The sequence below is a fragment of the Nomia melanderi genome, chromosome 1, assembly GCF_051020985.1.
Source record: "Nomia melanderi isolate GNS246 chromosome 1, iyNomMela1, whole genome shotgun sequence".
NCBI lineage: Eukaryota > Metazoa > Arthropoda > Insecta > Hymenoptera > Halictidae > Nomia > Nomia melanderi.
This window is the reverse complement of record NC_134999.1, coordinates 11,306,337-11,325,498: the sequence shown is the minus strand read 5'-3', so window position 1 is coordinate 11,325,498 and position 19,162 is coordinate 11,306,337. Positions and strand designations below refer to the sequence as shown.

Genomic DNA, 19,162 nt, shown 5'->3' with positions numbered 1-19,162 from the left:
CTCTATTGTTCTTCGTCTGAATATTCGGGCTCTTCTTGCGTTCGGTCTTTCGTTGTTTTTGGGTACTTTGGGAATGTATAAATAGATTAAGTATGGAGACGCCTTTTTCACAGGAGTACCATTCTTTGGTAATTGCGTTTGGAAGTTCTTCCAATGTAAGAGATATTATAAGGCTAGCGAATTCTGAAAAGTTTTCTGAAAATGGGCTTTTTGAATTTTTTGGGTAACATTTAGGACTTAAAGTACATCAAATGTAGAATGCTTTCTTGAGAGGAGTACCCTTTTTTGGAGATGATTGTTTTCGAAGTTCTTCGAATGTGAGAAATATCGTGTTGCAAGGTTACGTCTATAAAACGAAGTTCCAATAGAACAATTTTATTCCAGTCTCTTCAATTCATTCTGTCGCGTAGATTCATTCGTTCAAGTTTCGTTTTCTATTTACATGCCAATTCATTTGCAATTAGATGATGATTTAGAACACTCTCGACGCATAGAATTCTACTTAAACAGTTTCAGTGGAGCAGTCGTCCTGATTAAAGGAAAACAAAAGTTCGTCCCAGTGAAGACATTAAAAGAAACTTTCCTTGAATTCATTTCTTTTTGTCTTTGGAAGAGAGTTGATTTTCCGAGCGGGAAAAGACACGCGGGTTCGGTCGGTGGAAGCTCGAGCGGCGTGTTTCATAAACCGAACCCGCGTACTTACTTCCGCGTGTACACGTACGTGTGGGTGGTATGTAGGTCATCGTCTGAAAAGTTTATGCGATAACCTCCGTCCTGTATTGTAGTGACGAGATAGAGACCGCGACGCGGACTTTCACGAACGCCAGCCACGGGCATTAAGCAAATTCCCGTCGAAACGGTCGAGTGTCTTCGCCCCAGTTACTTTTTCACGCGTATTCGATCGTTCTCCGTCTCGGAAACTGAAACTCGCGCGGTATGTAATTGCAAGTTGATGTTCGCCGCTAAATGCCAACATTTCTGTAGAATATTCAGAATGTTTGGGGCGAATGGAACAAGAATGTGTAAACGGTAGAACGTGGAAAAATATGTTACGAGATGAAATGAAAGGTTACAAAGGATTCTCCCTTTTAATTCATTTTAAATAAAATTTTGTATTTCTTTAAACATTGTTAGAGGTATTTTCGAATTCGTTTAAATGGATGAAAAGTTAACGGTGATTTTTCTACCCTATGGTTCGACCTATATTCGAGGAACATCGTGCAGAATAGAGTACAAAGGAGGGAATAATTTCTAGTACGATGTTCCTATCTCAGCAAAATCCGATTACAATGTATATCATACTAATTATTCAAATTTCAATGAAGAAGATCAATATAACCCAGTTACAAGGAGAACTTAGTTAAATGAATTTTCGAATAAAATTGAATGAATTCCTAAAGATATTATAAACTGACAACTTTCAAACCACCTGCACAATTCTACAATAAACGTAAACAATAAAACACAACAAATTCAAATAAACATTAAAACATATCTACCCATACATTTCCTCCAATTTCACCTTCGAGAAACAATTCGTTTCACCAACAAAAACCATTTGGAAAATTCAGGACGAAATGGCCCACATTTTGTAAAACAATAAGTACACTATAAATACTATTAATCCTTTGCACTCGAAAGTTTTTCACTGGAAATATTCAACATTTTCCGACGAGATATAGACGGCATCGTTTGAAACTAATTTAACGATAATTCAAAGATAAATTAAGCAACAAAGTCATTTTATTTAAATTTTTCACATAGCGATACAATGTTTCATTCAAAATATTAAACATTCAACATTCATAGTTCTGTTGCATCAAACCAAGTGGTGACTGAGAGTCACCTCTCGGCTGCAAAGGGTTAATATCTAACAGAAAATCCACAGAATATTCCACTCGAAACAAATGAAACCCTAGATATCGAACGATCTAAATGAGACCGGTTCTCACTCGGAATTACCGTGTAATCGTAAATAGAAATAAATCATCCGCGAAAGACAGAGCGCAATCTTCATTAATCAAAATCCGGAAGACCGTCGATCGCAATAAACGGTGCGTGGGTTTTCTCGTTTCAGATGCCGCGGCCGTCGTCGCTGTTTCATTGAATTGATACGAGGCGCTTGTATAGCACAAGACGACGTCGCGTCGGGGTCTTGGGCCGATCGTCGACGGAACGTGTGATTAACCCATCGCGCGGTGCTGTGGAAAGCCGCGACGGGCTCGGAGGTGGTAAGAGGATGAAACTACGCCGGTAATAAATGGTTTGACACAATGGAAAGGGGCGCGGACACTCGGGCTGATTAGTATCACTCCGTCGTGTAAGCATATTGCGCCTGTTGAAACGCGATACCCTCGGTGCGCGGCCGAGGTCCGCGCCAACGTACAAGCTTGTATTTACGAGGCAATAACATTTGTTCGCTGTACACTTAAGCCGATAATAACCGGGACAAACGTTCCTTCCTCCCCTTTCACCCGCCCCTCGCGAGCATTTGTGTGCGCCCGTGTACGAGCGTGTCGCTTTGACAGGCCGGCGTTGCGGTGATTTAAGCAACGAAACGCATCGGCGAGTGTCTTGCGAATCGCGTGCACGTGAATTTACTGCCGCGTATTATTTCGTCGCGTAAGACGGCCCGGTCCGGTGTCCGGTGACCCGTGGAACGCCGTCACCGGCCACTCCGAGCTGCGAAAATGCTGTGTTGATAAGTCCCAAGGAGAAGGGAAGTTGAAACGATCGTGGAATGGGTTCCTTCTGAGGCGAAGCTTGCGGAGTTTGTTATTTATAGGGTATTGATCGATGAAATGTAATACATTTTGTTTCGTTTTCTTCTGGGAGCATCGAACTACCCCTTTGGAATTTACTATGATATCTTTTTGCAGGTAATATTTCTCATATAATAGCGATCTTCTATATTTCTATATTTTTCTCTATACATTTTTCAAATGACAGTATGATCTTCTAATATAATATTCTTTATCTGTCCCATGAAACTACCCCTAGGAAATAAATTACGCTAATCCTCACTGCGAAACACCCTTACCTTAATATTCTCTTCAAACACCATTCACAGTTACAAATTTCCCACGCAAATCTTTCGAAATTAAAGCTTAAGATCCTGTTATATTCGCCAGCGAGTAATTCGAAGGTTCAAAGAGAAGTAATTCCTCGTTCCCTTTGCAACACAGAAAAATCGAGAGCGCGCGAGAAAGAGGAAAATTCCACGACAAGCGAGCAACTCTTATGATCCTGACGCTATCAATCCGGGGTCTAGTTTCACTCGACTGTTATCGCGCTCGCACAAACCACGGCGGCGACAACATTCGGACGTCTGTAGAGGGGCGAAGGGTCCACGAGGTCCTTTTGTTAGTTCCAGCGAAGGAGCGGCCACGTCGAAATTCGGTAATTGCTTTCTGGATTGGCCGGCGCGCGGTGGGAGTTTAATCTGTCCGTCTCACGCGCGGCGAAATTATCGAAACGCTCGCGAAATTCATTTCGCCGATGTGTTCGCGATGGGGAAATAGAAATTCATTTTTCCGGGGACTCTCGTGCCGTGGCGAGTTGGGAAACACCCCGAGGCAAGATCTGAACGCGACCTAGCGAATGAAAACGTCTTGCATCATTTGTCATTATCTTGAGACCTGTGTACCCTCGTACATTTATAAAACGTCGTAGCGGCGTTATAAAGCGCGGTTCCGCTGAAATGAAATGGAATGAAATGAAATGAAATGAAATGAAATCGGTGAAAGGACTTTTGTATTAATATACTGCGGTGGTTCTTTGTTATCCGAACTCCGAGTTCGTTTAAGTATTTTTCTGTTGTATAGGTTTGGTTGAAGATTACATGAATGATTAATATGTACGTTAGAAAAGAATTAATAAAAGAGAAACTTTATTTGAAATAATCGAAAAATATAGAATAATTTAATAATTATTTGCCCTGATTCATTTTCTTGGTTGAAGGGAGATTAAACTTTTTACTGAATCGTTTCGACAAATAAATAGAGGGAGAACAAAATCGATTATCGATGTCTTTTATTTTATTTTATAAAGGATTTCTTTATAAATACGTAATACAGAGGATATGGAAAAATGTTGAAAGAAAACGAAACATAGGACACACATGAGCAAAGCATGCAAAAGAGGCAAATCAGTAGTTTCGTTATAGAAAAGTAGATACAACCACGTGCAGGAAGAGAGGAAACGAAGGAAGCAAGAATTCTCGAACGAATCGCATCTTCTTTCCGCAAATGGAAGACTTAGAATTTAGATGCCGAGCGCTTCGCTGGAACGAAATGTTTCGCCGTGGAAAAGAAAGAAATAAGTCCGATCCCCCGCAATACCTGCATCGCTATCAATAGAAACATTCTGCTCGCGGTCGTACCAAATTGCCCGTTCAAATTAGGAACTTATCATGATCAAGCCGCAACAGCAGCTCCAAATGAAACTGGCAGCACTAAGAGCTCGTCTTCCTTTTGCTCCTGGCATGTCTACGTGGTCGAAATTCGGTAATTGCTTTCAGGATTGCCTCCGGTAAGCAGCGAGTCTAAATCTGCCAGTTCTTGCCGTATGTTCACGGCTCACGGCTCCAGAATACCGTGGCAGGGGCACGGAGCTCCTCCTTTTCTCGCGGCTCGGGCGAAATTCTCCTCCCTTTTTGATATTTAATCATCTTCCGTTGTTAAAGGTGTCGGGGCTGTCCCGATGCAGACGTTTCAGATACCGGGCACAAAGGAATATCTCCTGGAATTATTCTGATCGTTGGAAAAATACGTAATCAATGATTATAATATAAATATTGAAGCCTAGTTAATGAATGTAAAAATATAGATAATAATATACTGTAAACGTTAGGTTGAAATTTAAACTATTTAACTTTTATTCAATAAAAGAATTGTTCGAATCCTTCTTCCTATCCTATCATTCATAAAATATTTCACGATTATTGTAAATTTAATATTCATTGAATTTACTATCAAGTGATTATTGAATTTAATCAAGTTTATTCGACGCCAGCTATAAGAAAGAAAGGTTAGTAAAAACTGAACGAGGCTTTGAAGATCGGTAAGAATTTCGTTTCACTGGTAAATGAAGAATTGTTGACTTTCCAGCGTATGTACGTGATGAATAATCTCGAGAATACTGTTGCCCGCTACGTCCTCCCCAGCAGTAAATCCTCCCCTTTCCAGTCTCCGGAGTCACTATTTTCTATTTTTGTTTCTCATCTCGACCTCGTCTAGATGCTCCGGCCGTGGTCTCACTGGCGAGCATAATTACAGAGTGCGGGTCTCGAGCCAATGGATGGTCAACGGTGAACCGTGCACCGAGACCTCTAACCTATCATCGCGAACGTCTGGTTAACTCGTGCACCGGGCGGAGAGGAACCCGGGTATCTCGCGGCCCGAGACGCAACGCTATCTGTTTAAATAAACCGCGGAGGATCCATTATCGTGACCAACCGCGCCGTTGAAAAACCATCGAGTTGCTATGCATTTATGTACGCCGTTTCATTCCGAGGGAATTGCCGTAGAGAAACGGTTCCGCGACGCCAAGATGGCTGCCGCACAGTCAAACAGCCGTTTTCTGGGCAGAACTCAAGAACTTAAAAAGCATACGTGATACAAACAAATGCTTCGGACAAAAGATGTAAGGTATAGAGCTAAACATATGGTGGTTTACATTTGTTTTACGTTATGGGGATATTCTGAAGTTTTTTCGATGACAATGGATATTTTGCGTTTCGATTCCAACGTTATATAAATAGAGAAACGGAATTTATTTGTACAAAATTGTTATTTTTGCAATGAAAATCATTTTGTATAGCAGGGGCTACTTAGCGACGTATTGGCAACCTTCAATTTTCGTTATGTGAATAATCGAATTTGGAGGTTTGTCCATAGGCGACCACATTGTGCGCCGAGGTGACTCGTATTCACTTGCTGCGAATGTTCACAGATACTTTCGGTTCAGAAATTTACATGCGCTTTAAAGGAAAGCCTGGAAATGAGACTAGACGAAATCAAATCGCTTTAAAGTCTGCCGAACATTCGCTGAATCTATAGGATAAATACTGTTTCTGGAATATATCACTGGTTTTACTTGAAAAGTCACATATTTGTGGCGTCTGTAATCACATATTTTACATAATGAAAATGAAATTAATCCTACAGATATTGGTATTAGAAATTATAAACTACGACATTATATTTAGGAACTCAATAACTCGTTTCAGTTTCATTTTTCTAATATTTTGTTTAGAAGATTTATTGGATTGAAGAAAATGTTATAATTGAGTAGACCGTCACTGAAATAAGCGCTGGTAGCGAACGTGTTAACCTAAAGATTGATTGCTATTCTAGAGAAACGCGATTCAGTGATTCAAGGATACCTAATTATTCTTCTGCCATCTTCATTTCTCTAATTCTGTTAAATCTTCCAGTCGCAAACTCTATTACCTAATAATTTAGACTTTCCTACACTTAAAGTCACTTAAACTCTATAAAATACAAGAAATAATAAAAATTCAGCAATAAAAAGAAAAATATATACTTCTGTGAAAGCTACCAATGCGCACAGACGTGTTCGAAGGTTAAATTGAAAGGCTTTTCTCTGGGCATTCCTGGATCCTGAATCTTAATCAACCAGCAAAGAGCACAGGGTATTCTTGCGCGGTCGCTTAAACGAGGAAAAACAGGGAAGTAGAGTAGGAAAGTAGAAAAGGCAGCGGTTCTATCGTGATCGTTGGGTGAATACGCGGTTCCCGCTTTCGCGATAGCTAGGTCGATGGTCGCCACTCGAGTCAAAAAGCTTGGCCGTCGCGTCGGGGGCAAGAAAGAAGGTCCCTTTTTCCCCAGTGGCCGGCCACGGCCGCGGCTGACAGCGACGATTTCGAGGAAGCGAGACGAAAAGGCAAAACAAAGGGAGAGAGGAAACGGGAGGCGGGAAATGGAGATGGGCCATCTATCATCCGGTGAAGTGGCCGGACGGGACTCGAAAGTTCTTCGGGTCCGGTCGGCCGGCCGGCCTTCCTTCCTTCCTTCCACCCTGCTCTCGGACACGTAACCTACAGTTTCTGATGATAAGGCCGGGATCAGCCAGCTTACAAAAGGACGTATTATGTTGCGAGCTTCGGCGAGATTCTCACGGGCATCCGGACGCTTGATAATCCTTCATCTGCCGTGGATAAGTCGATGGCCCCGACCAAACGGAAACGAGAGAAGGCCGGAGCACTTGGGGTGTTGCTTCGAGATGCGTTTAGTGTTGCGCGCTTCGATTCATTTAAATTTTATGATTCTTGGATGATTTGTTTGGCGGTGAATTTATTAAACTATTGTTACTTTTTTTGTATCTCTGAAGAAGTATTCTGGATCGATGGAAGATTCGAGAATTGAGTGGGTTTTACTACCTTTTTGGTTTTATCGTTTTTGATGACTTTCAGTGTAATTGGATGAATTATATGCTAAGAGAAATTGATTGAAATTGTAAATTGTAATATACTTTGAAATATCGAGGTATGCAGGAAGTAATAAAGGGAGAGTTGAAATTGTCACGCTCCGAGGATCCTTATATGGTTATTGCAACGGCGAGGAAGAGGAGGCAGGATAATTTCATTAAACTGTGCAATACTTACAGACGCTTTAAGTTCATCATGTTGTTGAACAGGAGATCGGGAAGGTGACGTAGCTGGTTATTGTTAAGGCGCAGCTTCTCGACGGCGACTAAATCCTGGAAGGCGCCCTTCTCGATGGTGTGAATCTGGTTATTTGATAGCCAGCTGCAACAGAGGCAACACCATGTATCCGAAATAAAGATATTTATTAATTCTGCATTAATTAATTCATTCTTATACGTTCTATCATTAATTAATTACTTCTTATACATTCTAATCATCAATTAACACTAGAACTACCGAGTGTTTAATGTAACTGATATGTAATTCCCCTAAAAATTATAAGAATAGATTATTTTCAGTTTCTTCATATATTTATTATAGTATTTAAGTGAAACTATTTATATTCAAACTTATTACGAATATTCATTGCTTTTAAGATATTAGTAATTATGAAGTAAGAAAACCGAAACCAGTCATTTTGACTTGTACGATAGTTCTAATGTTAAAATCATTAAAACAATTGCATCTAACGAACATCGTCGTCGTCAGATAAAATTGAATAAAGTACAAATATAACTTAATTAACTCGTGACCTATACGATCCTATATATGGATCATATATTATCCACACCAATCCCCGAATCGAATTCCGCAAACTCGTTAACATCTCGATCTCCCGGAAGACCGCGACTACGTCGAATCCCGTTCGCAGACGTGGCTCCGCAAAGCCGTCAGAGGCTTCGCCCTAACTCACTTCGTTACTTAGCGAACAGAACGGATCGTCTACTCACAGAATGTGAAGCGTGGCCATGTCCTCGAAGTCCGTGTTGAATATCACCGAGATGTTGTTCCCCTGCAGCTCTCTGGAACAAAGAGGAAACGGGATTTGAAGTCCGTACTCGATATCATGGTATCACGTGAATATTAAACTTATACATATAGCTTTTAACGTAATTTCAATGTTTCATTTCTGATTTGGCATACAGGAAAATCGAAAGAAAAAAACACTAAAAGAAAACTGTGCATAAAGAAAGGACAGCTTTCAGATATTGCAGAGCAAGACGAATCAGATCAGGGGGTGAATCAAAATAAAAATTCAGCCCATATTTCTTATACCGCAAATTATATTCATCTGCATCAGAAAGATTATAATCTTTCTTTTATAATCTTTATAAAGATTATAATATAAATAAATTATAATCATTTGCAACAGAAAGATTCAACAATACTTTCTAACTTCTCATTATTAATGTTCGAGTATTTTTACTTCCATACTGTCGAACCTACAGTTTCTCTCTATATAATATTAGCCACGGAAATTATCTTTGATAAGAAACTATAAAACTTTCTCGAAAATAGAAAGAGATCGTACACAAAACTAACCAGATACGTCGACGACCGAAGAACTGATGAAAACATTAATTCATTATACTAGAAGTTATCATAAAAAAAGACATTACTTATATCACAGAACGACCTAATATATGTAATACTTAGCCATAGTATATTACATTTTTTCTACACAGATCTCTACAATATCAAAGTCCAAGGCCAACGAAAAAAGAAAAGGAAAAAAAGCAAGACGAGACGAGATCGTAATTTCGTTCTTCCTAAAAATCTCATAAAAATGGCACTTCTCGCCGGCGGGTTTTCCGCGGCGGCAAAAGGGCGTCCGCCCTTGTCTCCGCGGCCCTTAACTAATTCCATTTCGACCGGCTCTGTCCCCACCGTTCGCCGCGCTCGTATTTATTCGCCGCGAATAAGTATTTCTGTTTCCCGGCCCCGCAAATATTTGCCTCGCGAAACAGAGTGGCGCCGACACAAAGAGCAACCTTCGGAGGATTTTTATCGCGAGCCCTTCTTTTTTCGTATTTTTTTTCCGCCCTCGCTCTTCTCTCTCTCTCTCTCTCTCTCTCTCTCTCTCTTTCCCCCTTTTTTTTGTCCCTCGCCCGAAACATTGTCGCCGTTTACGCGCCCGGTCAAAGCGAACCACCCCCGAACGGTCAACCCCGTGACTGCGTAATGAGTCCATCGGCCCGTGAATCGGTATTCGTCCAGCGACGGTTTATCGAACGGTTTGTCGCTTTATATTCCGCCGATTCCGTTTGAAGGCGATCCCCGTTGTAGACGAATCGAACGAAACGATATGACGTTTAGAAACGCTTTTTCTCTGTTTTTAATTATCTCGGAAATTTGTCTATTCGCTCTGTCTCTTCTTGTTAGTGTGTAAAATGTAGTAAACTACGGGTTTCGAATAAAATAAAGTTTCTAAGGGACGAAATACAATTCTATTGAACTTTCGGTATAGTTAAACGATATCTAAAATTCTGAATTTGTTAAATGTTAACAGTTGCGGATTTCTTTTGTAACGTAGACGTTGTTAGAGTTTCCCACTGCTAAGTTTATCAAACAAATGTTCAATCTCTGCTTTTAACAAATGCCTACGCGAAAATTGAAACCAAGAGAAATATTTCTCCGCTTCCCTGTAGAACTCGGAACGTTTTTACCTAACGAATTCCCGGACTAATCACAGTCGAGGCATTCGAACAATCTCCGTCGAGCATCATCGACGGAATATCATTGTTCCAACGGTGGACGTGGAAACGCGAATTCGCTCTTCACGGAGGAAAGAATACGAGGAAGGGGATACAGCCGTCAAACACAGCCGTCTGCCGCCTGCCCCCTTCCGTCCAGGCAAGTTATTAAGGCCTTATTAAATTGGTTCCTTTTTCCGAGGAACTTTTTTACCTGACAAAAAACGCCAGACGTAGGAACGAGTAACGAGGCAGGCCTACTCGTCAATTTCGCTTCGCGCGAATTCTTTCGCAACCATCTTTCCCCGTGTTCTTTTTCTCATCCCCGTCCACTCTTTTTCTCTTTCACATTCTTCATCATTCTCTTCCACTTTTCATTTTCTCTTTCCATTCTTTTCCTTCTTCCTTCTCGATTCTCACGTTCTTCACGGTACGACGCAACGCGACGCGACAACGACCACGCGAGACACGTAAAAATTATTTCCTTGTTTTCGGCCGTCGCGTCGCGACGCGACTCCGGCCCCGGTTCAACGACGAAACGAGTTGGAGGACTGTTTTTTAGCGGCACTTTTAAGCCTTGCGTGAGATTTTAATTTCAACCGTGGCGGCCCTGCGTTTTAGGTTCGTTCCTTTCCTCTTTTCCCTTTCTATCTTGTTTTCTTCGTTTTTCGCGGCATTTTTCCCCGCGACCCTCTATTTTCCGTCGTCGGGCATTGTCGTCGCGCGCCTTCCCCGTCCGCGGCGGAATAATTGCGCGACCGGCACCGGCAGTCGGTGAACGGCGAAGCAGTTCCACGAAAAGTGCAAGGGAAATGTTGTTTCAGACGTTTTTCCCTCGTGCCGGACCGCGTTTCAAAATTTTATGTTACACGCTATCGCTCGCGCCTTTTCGCCTGGAACGTAACACAAGAGAAATGTTACCCAGTTCTCAAGGAAATGTCTAGGTTCCAAGAAAGATCCAGGATTTCAAGGTACGAAACCGTTTTATGCATACACCGGTGCAGCGGGTTGGGAGACTTCATCTTTTAAAGCACACGTTTCTACGCGACACGTGGAAACCGTCGTTTTTATCGTAGCTGCAGCGCGATTTTCAGTCTTCAAGAAAACGGAATTCATGACTATCCCGTTTTTTATGCTGGTCGGTGTCTATTATTCGATGTTACACAGTGAAGCGATTTTAGGGCCCGTATTTGATCGCGTTCATAAAAAGGGGAATGAAAGAGTGATTCTCGTCGTTTCGAGTTCTTTGATTTTAGTTCGGAATGAGAGAATCATCTTTTGAAATATTTACTGTGTGTGGTGGAATATTCTATGTAAGTTAAAAATGGTTAATTTAATTTTTAAGTTGGGTAATTTAAGTGGGTAATACGTTTTTAATTCTTTTGATTCGAACAGAGTTAGTATTATCAAAGTTAAACTTGAAAATTTACGAATTAACGCTCGTCGACACGAAAGTTTAAAAATTGGAGCTACTTTCGAAACCACCACCACTGTCTCAAACATCAATTCGCACATCGCCCGATAACATTTAAAATCACTGTAGCAATTCAGAAAAAAAGAAAAACACTGTTCCTCCATAAGCACACGAAGAATCTACGCAATTCCAATAAACGCTGAACACGATGATTTAAAACTGTATAAATAACCCCTCCCGCCTCGCGGTAAGTCCCATTAATATTCGCGTCACGGACTCGCACTGCCAATAAAATTACGATCACCGATTGATTTTATTATTCATTCATCACTACCCGAACGGGCATAAACTTCAAGTATAATATCCGACCGATATTTACGATCGGCCGCTGCGGAACGCTCGGTGTCAAACGAACGCGTCCCGGTGTCGCAACCAGAGTGGCGCGACGAAAACAGAAATCGAGATAGAAAATGTATTTCAAGAGCCCTTGGTCAAATTGAAAGATCAAATCACAGATACTCGATTCCGGCGACTGAATCGAGCCGACTCGTTGTCGAGTTTAAAATGAACAGAAAAAAAACAAAAAAAAGTAAAAAGAACACGTCGCATACGGGAAAAAAGGGAGGCAGACAGAAAGGGAGGATCGAGTGCGTTTAAAATGCAGCATCTCGATAGGGATACCGATACCCAATCCTCTTGATAATGGTTAAATGAAAAAACGTGTTTTCACGGTGGGTAAACAGGAACGCACAGAAAAAAAGCAAACATCGTTCGTCGGGCGGGAGGGGGGTGTAGAGTGGAGGTTGGAAAAAAGGAAAATCGGCGAACACGGTTACACGACATCGATCAACACTAGTTCCCGGCGACTGCTTTCCGCGCAGTGGCGTGACTTTTCGCTCGTCCCCGCGTGAAGAGGGTCGCGTGCGTATCACAGGCAACACAGGGGATGAAAATCGCCGCGGAAAAGGGCAACGCAAACTTTCCAACGGTGCTTCGTTCGTTCTCGCGCGGCCGCTTTCCAATTTCGCCATCGAAAAATCGAGAATTTTTTTGTCCTATCTCCGCCGCTGCCGCCCCCAACCTCCCTCTGTAATTTTTGTTTAATCGAAAAACACACGGGAAATATTGCCTCCCTTCGGGAGGGAGACCGGTTGATTTTTGGTGGAAACGTTTTTATATAATAAATAAATAGCCGGGCCGCGAGCGACGGCTCCAATCCACGATATCGATAGAAACGTATCGGCGGGCATTAATCGAAGGGAATGTTATGTTTGATTGATTCCTCCGAAATGAAACTTGCGGCCGGCCGACAGTAAATAAATTGCTGGGGATTCGGGTCAGGGTTTTTCTTCGCAATTCGAAAATGTTTGGAACGGGTTTTTGGGAATTGACGTTGAATAATGTGTTTAATATTGAATGGTATGTTTGAAGTTGAATGGATAAATTCGTGGAGAATCGGGGTGAGAGTTTCTCTTCGAGAGTTGGAAATATTTGGGAAGAGTTTTTGCGAATTGATGTGAAATGATTTGTTTTGAAATTATTTGTGCCATTAGTTATACTTGCTAACTTTTTTGGAATACAGTATTTTGATTGGGTGCAAGAACAAGTGACAAAGAATATGGTAATGAGAAAGGTGAATATTATTCTTGAAATGAAATAGAAATAATTCATGCAATTACTGACGGTACAAACTCCACGGTTATATTATAAAATAATATAATTCTCGTTGATTAATCATTAACTGCGGTCGCATACTTTCAACTGGAAATATATGCGCGAATTTAAATTATATTACCATTTTATCGAGGGAACAATGGATATTCATTAATGGACTTGATAAATAAATGCCCGGGAGCAGAAATTGAGCGAATAAACTCCGATTTCGGCGGGAGTTTATTCAGTTGGACGTGTCGTGTGATTCTTGGCGAAGATTAAATGATATTACATATTACACAACGCATGTACCAAAATTTTCTGAGACACTAAGTTAACATTGAAACATTGAGTTAAAGTAATTATCGTTCATTGTCGTTCCACCAAATTATGCCGTTGAAATTTTCATTCGGGCAGAATAAGTAACAGCTTCGAAGTTTAATCTACTTATTGCAGTTGCCTTCGGCTGATAATTAATTCAATCTTAAAGGTAACTTACAGTTAAAGCTACGGCCGACCGCGTGAAATAAAGCATGAGGTTGGCTTAAGTGGAACTACGAGGCTACTTAAATTTGTATCGTTCTTTTCTGTTACGGGAAATTGTCCGATCGCAAAGTCTGCGATTGAATATTCAAACGTGGAAGAAGGTTTTAAGAACATAATCTGTTTGTGTTGCAATATTTTAGTAATATTTAGTAACATTCACTTTCGAAGGATTACATAAAACGGTGGTAACATTATCGTAAAAGTGTTTCAAGGCATCGCGTGTGTCTTGATATCGTCAATGAATGTTATTTGAATTCATTAAAAAAATGTTTCTTTACTGATAAATGGATTGAAATGCTGTTTTCACAAAGACTTGAGTATTGCGAATGAAGAGGGAACATCGATGATCAAAAATCAATGTATTTTTCAATCGTTTTATCACTGTACGTCTACAGGAACGGTGTTACGGCGGAACGTTATCTGAGGTGGCCCATTTTCCTTTCAGCAGAATATTCTCTTACCCGAGTCTTTTCATCTTTCAGTCAAGTAACGTCTAATAACGACGCGTTTCACATATTTCTCTTTAATATACCGGGAAAACTTTTTTAATTCTGTTATGGGACTTTTACTGCAACCTGGTTCAGGCTTTGCATATCCCGGTTCCCTTGCTCCTCCCTTTTCGCGCGCATTTATGTCATTGGAAATTCTTCTTAGTCTTCTGCCAGCTTTCTACTAACTCGTTACTTTGTTGCAGATAATGGAAGTTTTATAATATGTAGCTTTATGTGTAATGGTATTAAATATCACGTCGATCATTTAATTTTATAGTATACCATATCCAGTAGCTAATTAAATGTTTTAAAAATAGTTTTAATTTATTTGAGATTGATTAGTAATAAAAAATTCTCATTGTGTTAAGTACTTAAATTCGAATAATATTTTAAAATCATTAAAGGGACAAAATGGAGGAGAAATAAAATATAGAAATTTCAGCGAGTACAATGTCGCCGTACCTATTGCTGTAAAGGGTAATTCAATTTTCCCGCCAGAGTTTTTACACCGGGTCGCGCTAACTAACCCGAACATTGAAGACCGAACTTTTTAACAAGCTCGAACTTTCCAGTAGTACTCATAACTCGCTCCTTAAAAAATCTGTTTGAACTTTATTAGGCGTTAACGAAGACCATGGGTCACCCTTCGATAATTAATGGAGGGTTAGTATCCTTTGATCACTTTTCGACTGACATCATAACATTGATTACGAATTTCCGTTGGGTTTAATCGCTCGCACTTAATCACCTTCAAAATGAAACCTCGACATTAAAATGATCAATTATGTCTCACTTAAACCATTGTATTCCGCTTATTAAAATTATAAATAGTACACAACTTAACGTAATTTTCCCAATTTCTCATAGTCGTAATTAAAATGTACGACAAAGTACAGAAACTAATCAATCATTCACGAGGCAAATATCAAAAAAAAGTACAACAAAAAAATTAAAATAATTTCTATATTCAATTATCAACAATTCGAGGATCAAAAGAAGGATGTCAACCGCAAGATGAACAGACTTCCAAAAAAACATTCGAAACTGATTTCCAGGTATAATTATCAAATAATATTTATCAATCGCCCGTATGAAAGGCTTGCCAATAACTTCCCAGAAGACGGAGCAACGTCCATCAGTCAACTTCCACGAATCAAAGGCCGGCCGGGCCGCATCCCATAAATCGTACGAGTGCTAATGACCCAGTCATGTCCGTCTCCGTTCGCCAGGAATAGCCCGATAGTCCCAGTTAAATTTATCAATCCCTAAAAACTGATACATGACCGATTCCGGGTAGAGTGAACGACCGACCGGCTCGATCCGCGGTGGGCCATCGTTACGCCGCCATTCATAGTCGTCGATGGCATCGTGCACGATGAAATATAGGAGTTCACGGTCCGACCATCAGCAGGCAGAAGGGACGGCCATTTCGTTTCCCCGACAGATTTGTGCTTCCAGGAACGGTAATGTGGCTTTCCGCGGTGGTCCCGGGCTGCTGTGTTCAATTAAACCGGCCCGCCATCTTCTCGCCCGACGATAATGGCTATCGGCTCGCGTTATCGTTCGCTGTACTACTTTCGTTATTAATACCAGATTTACGAAAGCCGTCGATTTCACGAATACTAAATTTTACAAACGTTATTTGGTGAACGTTTCTGTTGATTTTGATTGATACAGTTTTACAAATGTAAATTCTGATTTTCTGTTCTTGAAGATCTCATTTTTAAGGTATATATTAGGGAATAAAGAGAAATGACGTGTTTATCTATTAGTACACACGTTAAATGAATTATAATATTTTTACCAAGATATTTTTATGGTACAGTATACGTGACATACACTAAGGTACCAGTTTTTTGGCCATTTTTGGTGAAAATGGTAATACATTTTTCTTACACTGTATCTGATTCATTTTCAGAGAATTTTCTTTCGCCTTATCACTGTCGCGTGATTGTTTAACTTTTGACGTGGACTTCGAAAGTTATAAAAGTACTACGGCAAACGAGGGAATTAAAAATTAACCCTTTATATCTTGAATTATTGTTCTTACTTTTTACGACTGTTCTTATACGAGATACTTTCGAAGTGTTTCGCTTCTAGCCTTGTCGCGTCGAGTGAGACGGATGTCGGAAACTTTAATTTGAGTTCCATAAATTTGCGCAGTGAAAATTTGTTCTGTGATGAAATATTCCATGGCAGGGTAAATGGGCGAGTGTTTATGGTGTGAATATATGTAAATGAAAATAAATTGAATGAAGGAATATTTATTGCCTTTTTAAGATATTTTTCATCGATAGTAATTTCAAATAACCAACAACTAATGACTCTTTAAATAAACATATCGAATAACACAATCCAAGCAATTCCTTCTAAAATCATAATTCCTAGCACAACCATTAGTAAACTTCCCCATTAAGAAAAATAAAAACATAAAAAGCACAGTCATCAAACAAAGAATGCCATCGAAATGCGCAAACTTAAATAAAAAAAAAAAACAGCACCCGGAAAAAACAAATTCCTTCCAATTTATTTTCCCCGAAATTCATGCAATCGGAAACGCCTTTGGTACCGCTTAAATCTCTCTGGTGAGCGTGTCGCCGGATGTCGTTCATGAACACGTTGAGCACTTTGTTTACCGAAAAATAAAACAAAAAAGCAAGAAAAACAAACACAGCCCGGGCGGCGCGCGGTTCGGGAAACGAATAATTCATGCGTGAAAAGTGTCCCAGCTCGCGCGGCTGGAAGCAAAAAACAATCGATCGATTCAATTTATCAAAAGTGGCCGGGTTTTTCGAGTGACGCGACCGTATAAATTTGTCTCCATTTGCGAGGGAACGCGAAACGCGTCTGTATACTGCGAGCCGAAGTCGGGAAATGGACGGGCGCACCTAGCATTCTTCCCGGTTCTCTTCGCCTCCCTCCCCCATCCTTCTCATCCCTTTCACTCCGCAGTCACGATTATTCGTGAGTAGCAAGCGAAGTGGAAAGCCGTCGATACGTCAAATCGACTCGTAGCTGCCCTTTTTCTTCCCTTCCGGCGAAGACACGCGGACCGTCGACGCTCCGCACCGGTAAACTCAATCAAGAGATTCCATTTGCATTTCGACGCCTAGGCGGTGCCAACGCGCGCGCGCCCCGGTGCACCCTGTTTCGCGAGTTACACGGCAAATGGAACCGACTCAACCCCCTTGGTGTTGTCGGAGAGCGAAACTTTTACTACTTTTCACGCGCCGACGTGTCTTTATCTTCTTCAAACTTCCGGGTTCCAGCGTCTCGTTCCTCGATACGTCTATCCCCGGATTAGTGCAACTCGAAGTGGACCATTCGTGTGCACTAATCCGGGGAGCGCGGGGATTTGCGTAATTAGGCAGGGCGAACGTTGAGTGGAGAAATTTGTGCTGATAGCGAAACGTGCAAAGTAATTTGTGAATACGGAAATTACTGAGAAGTGTGTTCCCATTTTAGTAAATGACGGGACTAGGAAGTTTAACTAAACTTCGAATATGTTATTCGTTGTAACTTATTTTATGTAAGAATAAAGAAATCTGTGAAATGTATTTATCCATATTTTTAAGAAATATTCTGGGGTATTATTGTATAAAAATATTCCATACGACAGTGTGTATAAGAAATAAAAACAGCAGAGTATCCACTAATGAACAGTAAGATTCACATTAATTGAAAACGGTTTCCGGTGGCAATTTCTCAACTTGTCAGGTATATAAAAATTCCAACACAATAATTCCATTAACTAACGCGAAACGAGCTACACACGCGAGCATTCTCGCTTCATGAACAAAGCACCAAGACACCGGATAAGATCCATCCTAGCCGGCAATTCATAAATAATAAAATTAATCCGCGCGCGAAGGTTCAAGATAAGGGTGCATCGGTAGAGAGGCTCATAACTATTCATACCTGCTCCAATTACTCGTCGCGCGGGGCGCAAAATGAATCCACATTTAAAGGCTCCGAGATAAGTCATCATCGGGCAGGTTTCATGGTTATTCATGCTGCGCACGGTTGCCCTACATGCGGTCAAAGTACAGTGGCGTCTTGGCAGTTGATGCATTTTTACCTCGTTGGTAGACGCAGAGTCATTCTCGCCGTTTTTGAAACTAGACCGTGACGAAAATATCGAACGACAAAAATTTCTATTTTTCCATTTGTTATGAAACGTGTGGGCCACCAAATAGCTACAATCATTAAATACGACACAGCACTAGTAATTTCCAAATTAGTACCTTTTCTAGCTCTCTTACTAATATACCTTACCCTGAACTATCACTGATAATACCACAATATTTCCCAAACATTCCCAAACCAAGATCAATTTTCAGAAATAATTATTTCCAATGTCCAATATTTTACTTATAAATTTAACAATTAATTCAACATATCTATCTTGCTGATAGATTACGTATCCTCGTAAGCAAGACACATTATTGATAGCTTCTATCACTTATTGACATTTTATCGACAGGATTTATGTATGTATTAGTATACATAAATCCTATTTCAAAATTATTCATAATTCATCAATAATCAACTCCAACTATCACTGGTTCTTTGAGAACCTCTATTATGTATCAGCCAAAGACGTCGCTGTGGAAGCTTCCGTTGACGAAAACACGGTTCGGCGCGCCGAAACAAGATGTCGGATGGCGTATCGACGCGGGAAAAACGAACAGATCGAAAGGGAACTGGTCATTGCCGGAAGTGCGGTCTCAGGAGTGGTTGTCTGCAAACTTTGATTACATCTGCCAGCGGTCCATCTGAGCGACGCCAGCGCAAATATAGACGCCTAGCGGCGCCTTATTCCTGGACCACCCCGTCCCTCATCCCTCTTCGTCCGGGTTTCCCCTTCTCCCTCGAGCGGCTTCCTCCACCGCGGACTCCACAGACCCAGGTTCCG

The 19,162-nt window shown here is 40.8% G+C and overlaps 1 protein-coding gene across 5 annotated transcripts in view; it reads right to left on the bottom strand.

Moving 5' to 3' along the window:
• The window catches only part of sli (slit guidance ligand), a 489,923-nt gene that overhangs the window by 30,275 nt on the left and 440,486 nt on the right, over positions 1-19,162 (bottom strand). For all 5 annotated transcript variants that reach the window (XM_031978354.2, XM_031978355.2, XM_076365538.1 and 2 more), the window contains 2 exons: positions 8,401-8,472; positions 7,628-7,771 (listed from right to left, as the gene is read on the bottom strand). In XM_031978354.2, the coding sequence (XP_031834214.1) occupies positions 7,628-7,771; positions 8,401-8,472 (216 nt within the window). The remainder of the gene's footprint in view (positions 1-7,627; positions 7,772-8,400; positions 8,473-19,162) is intronic.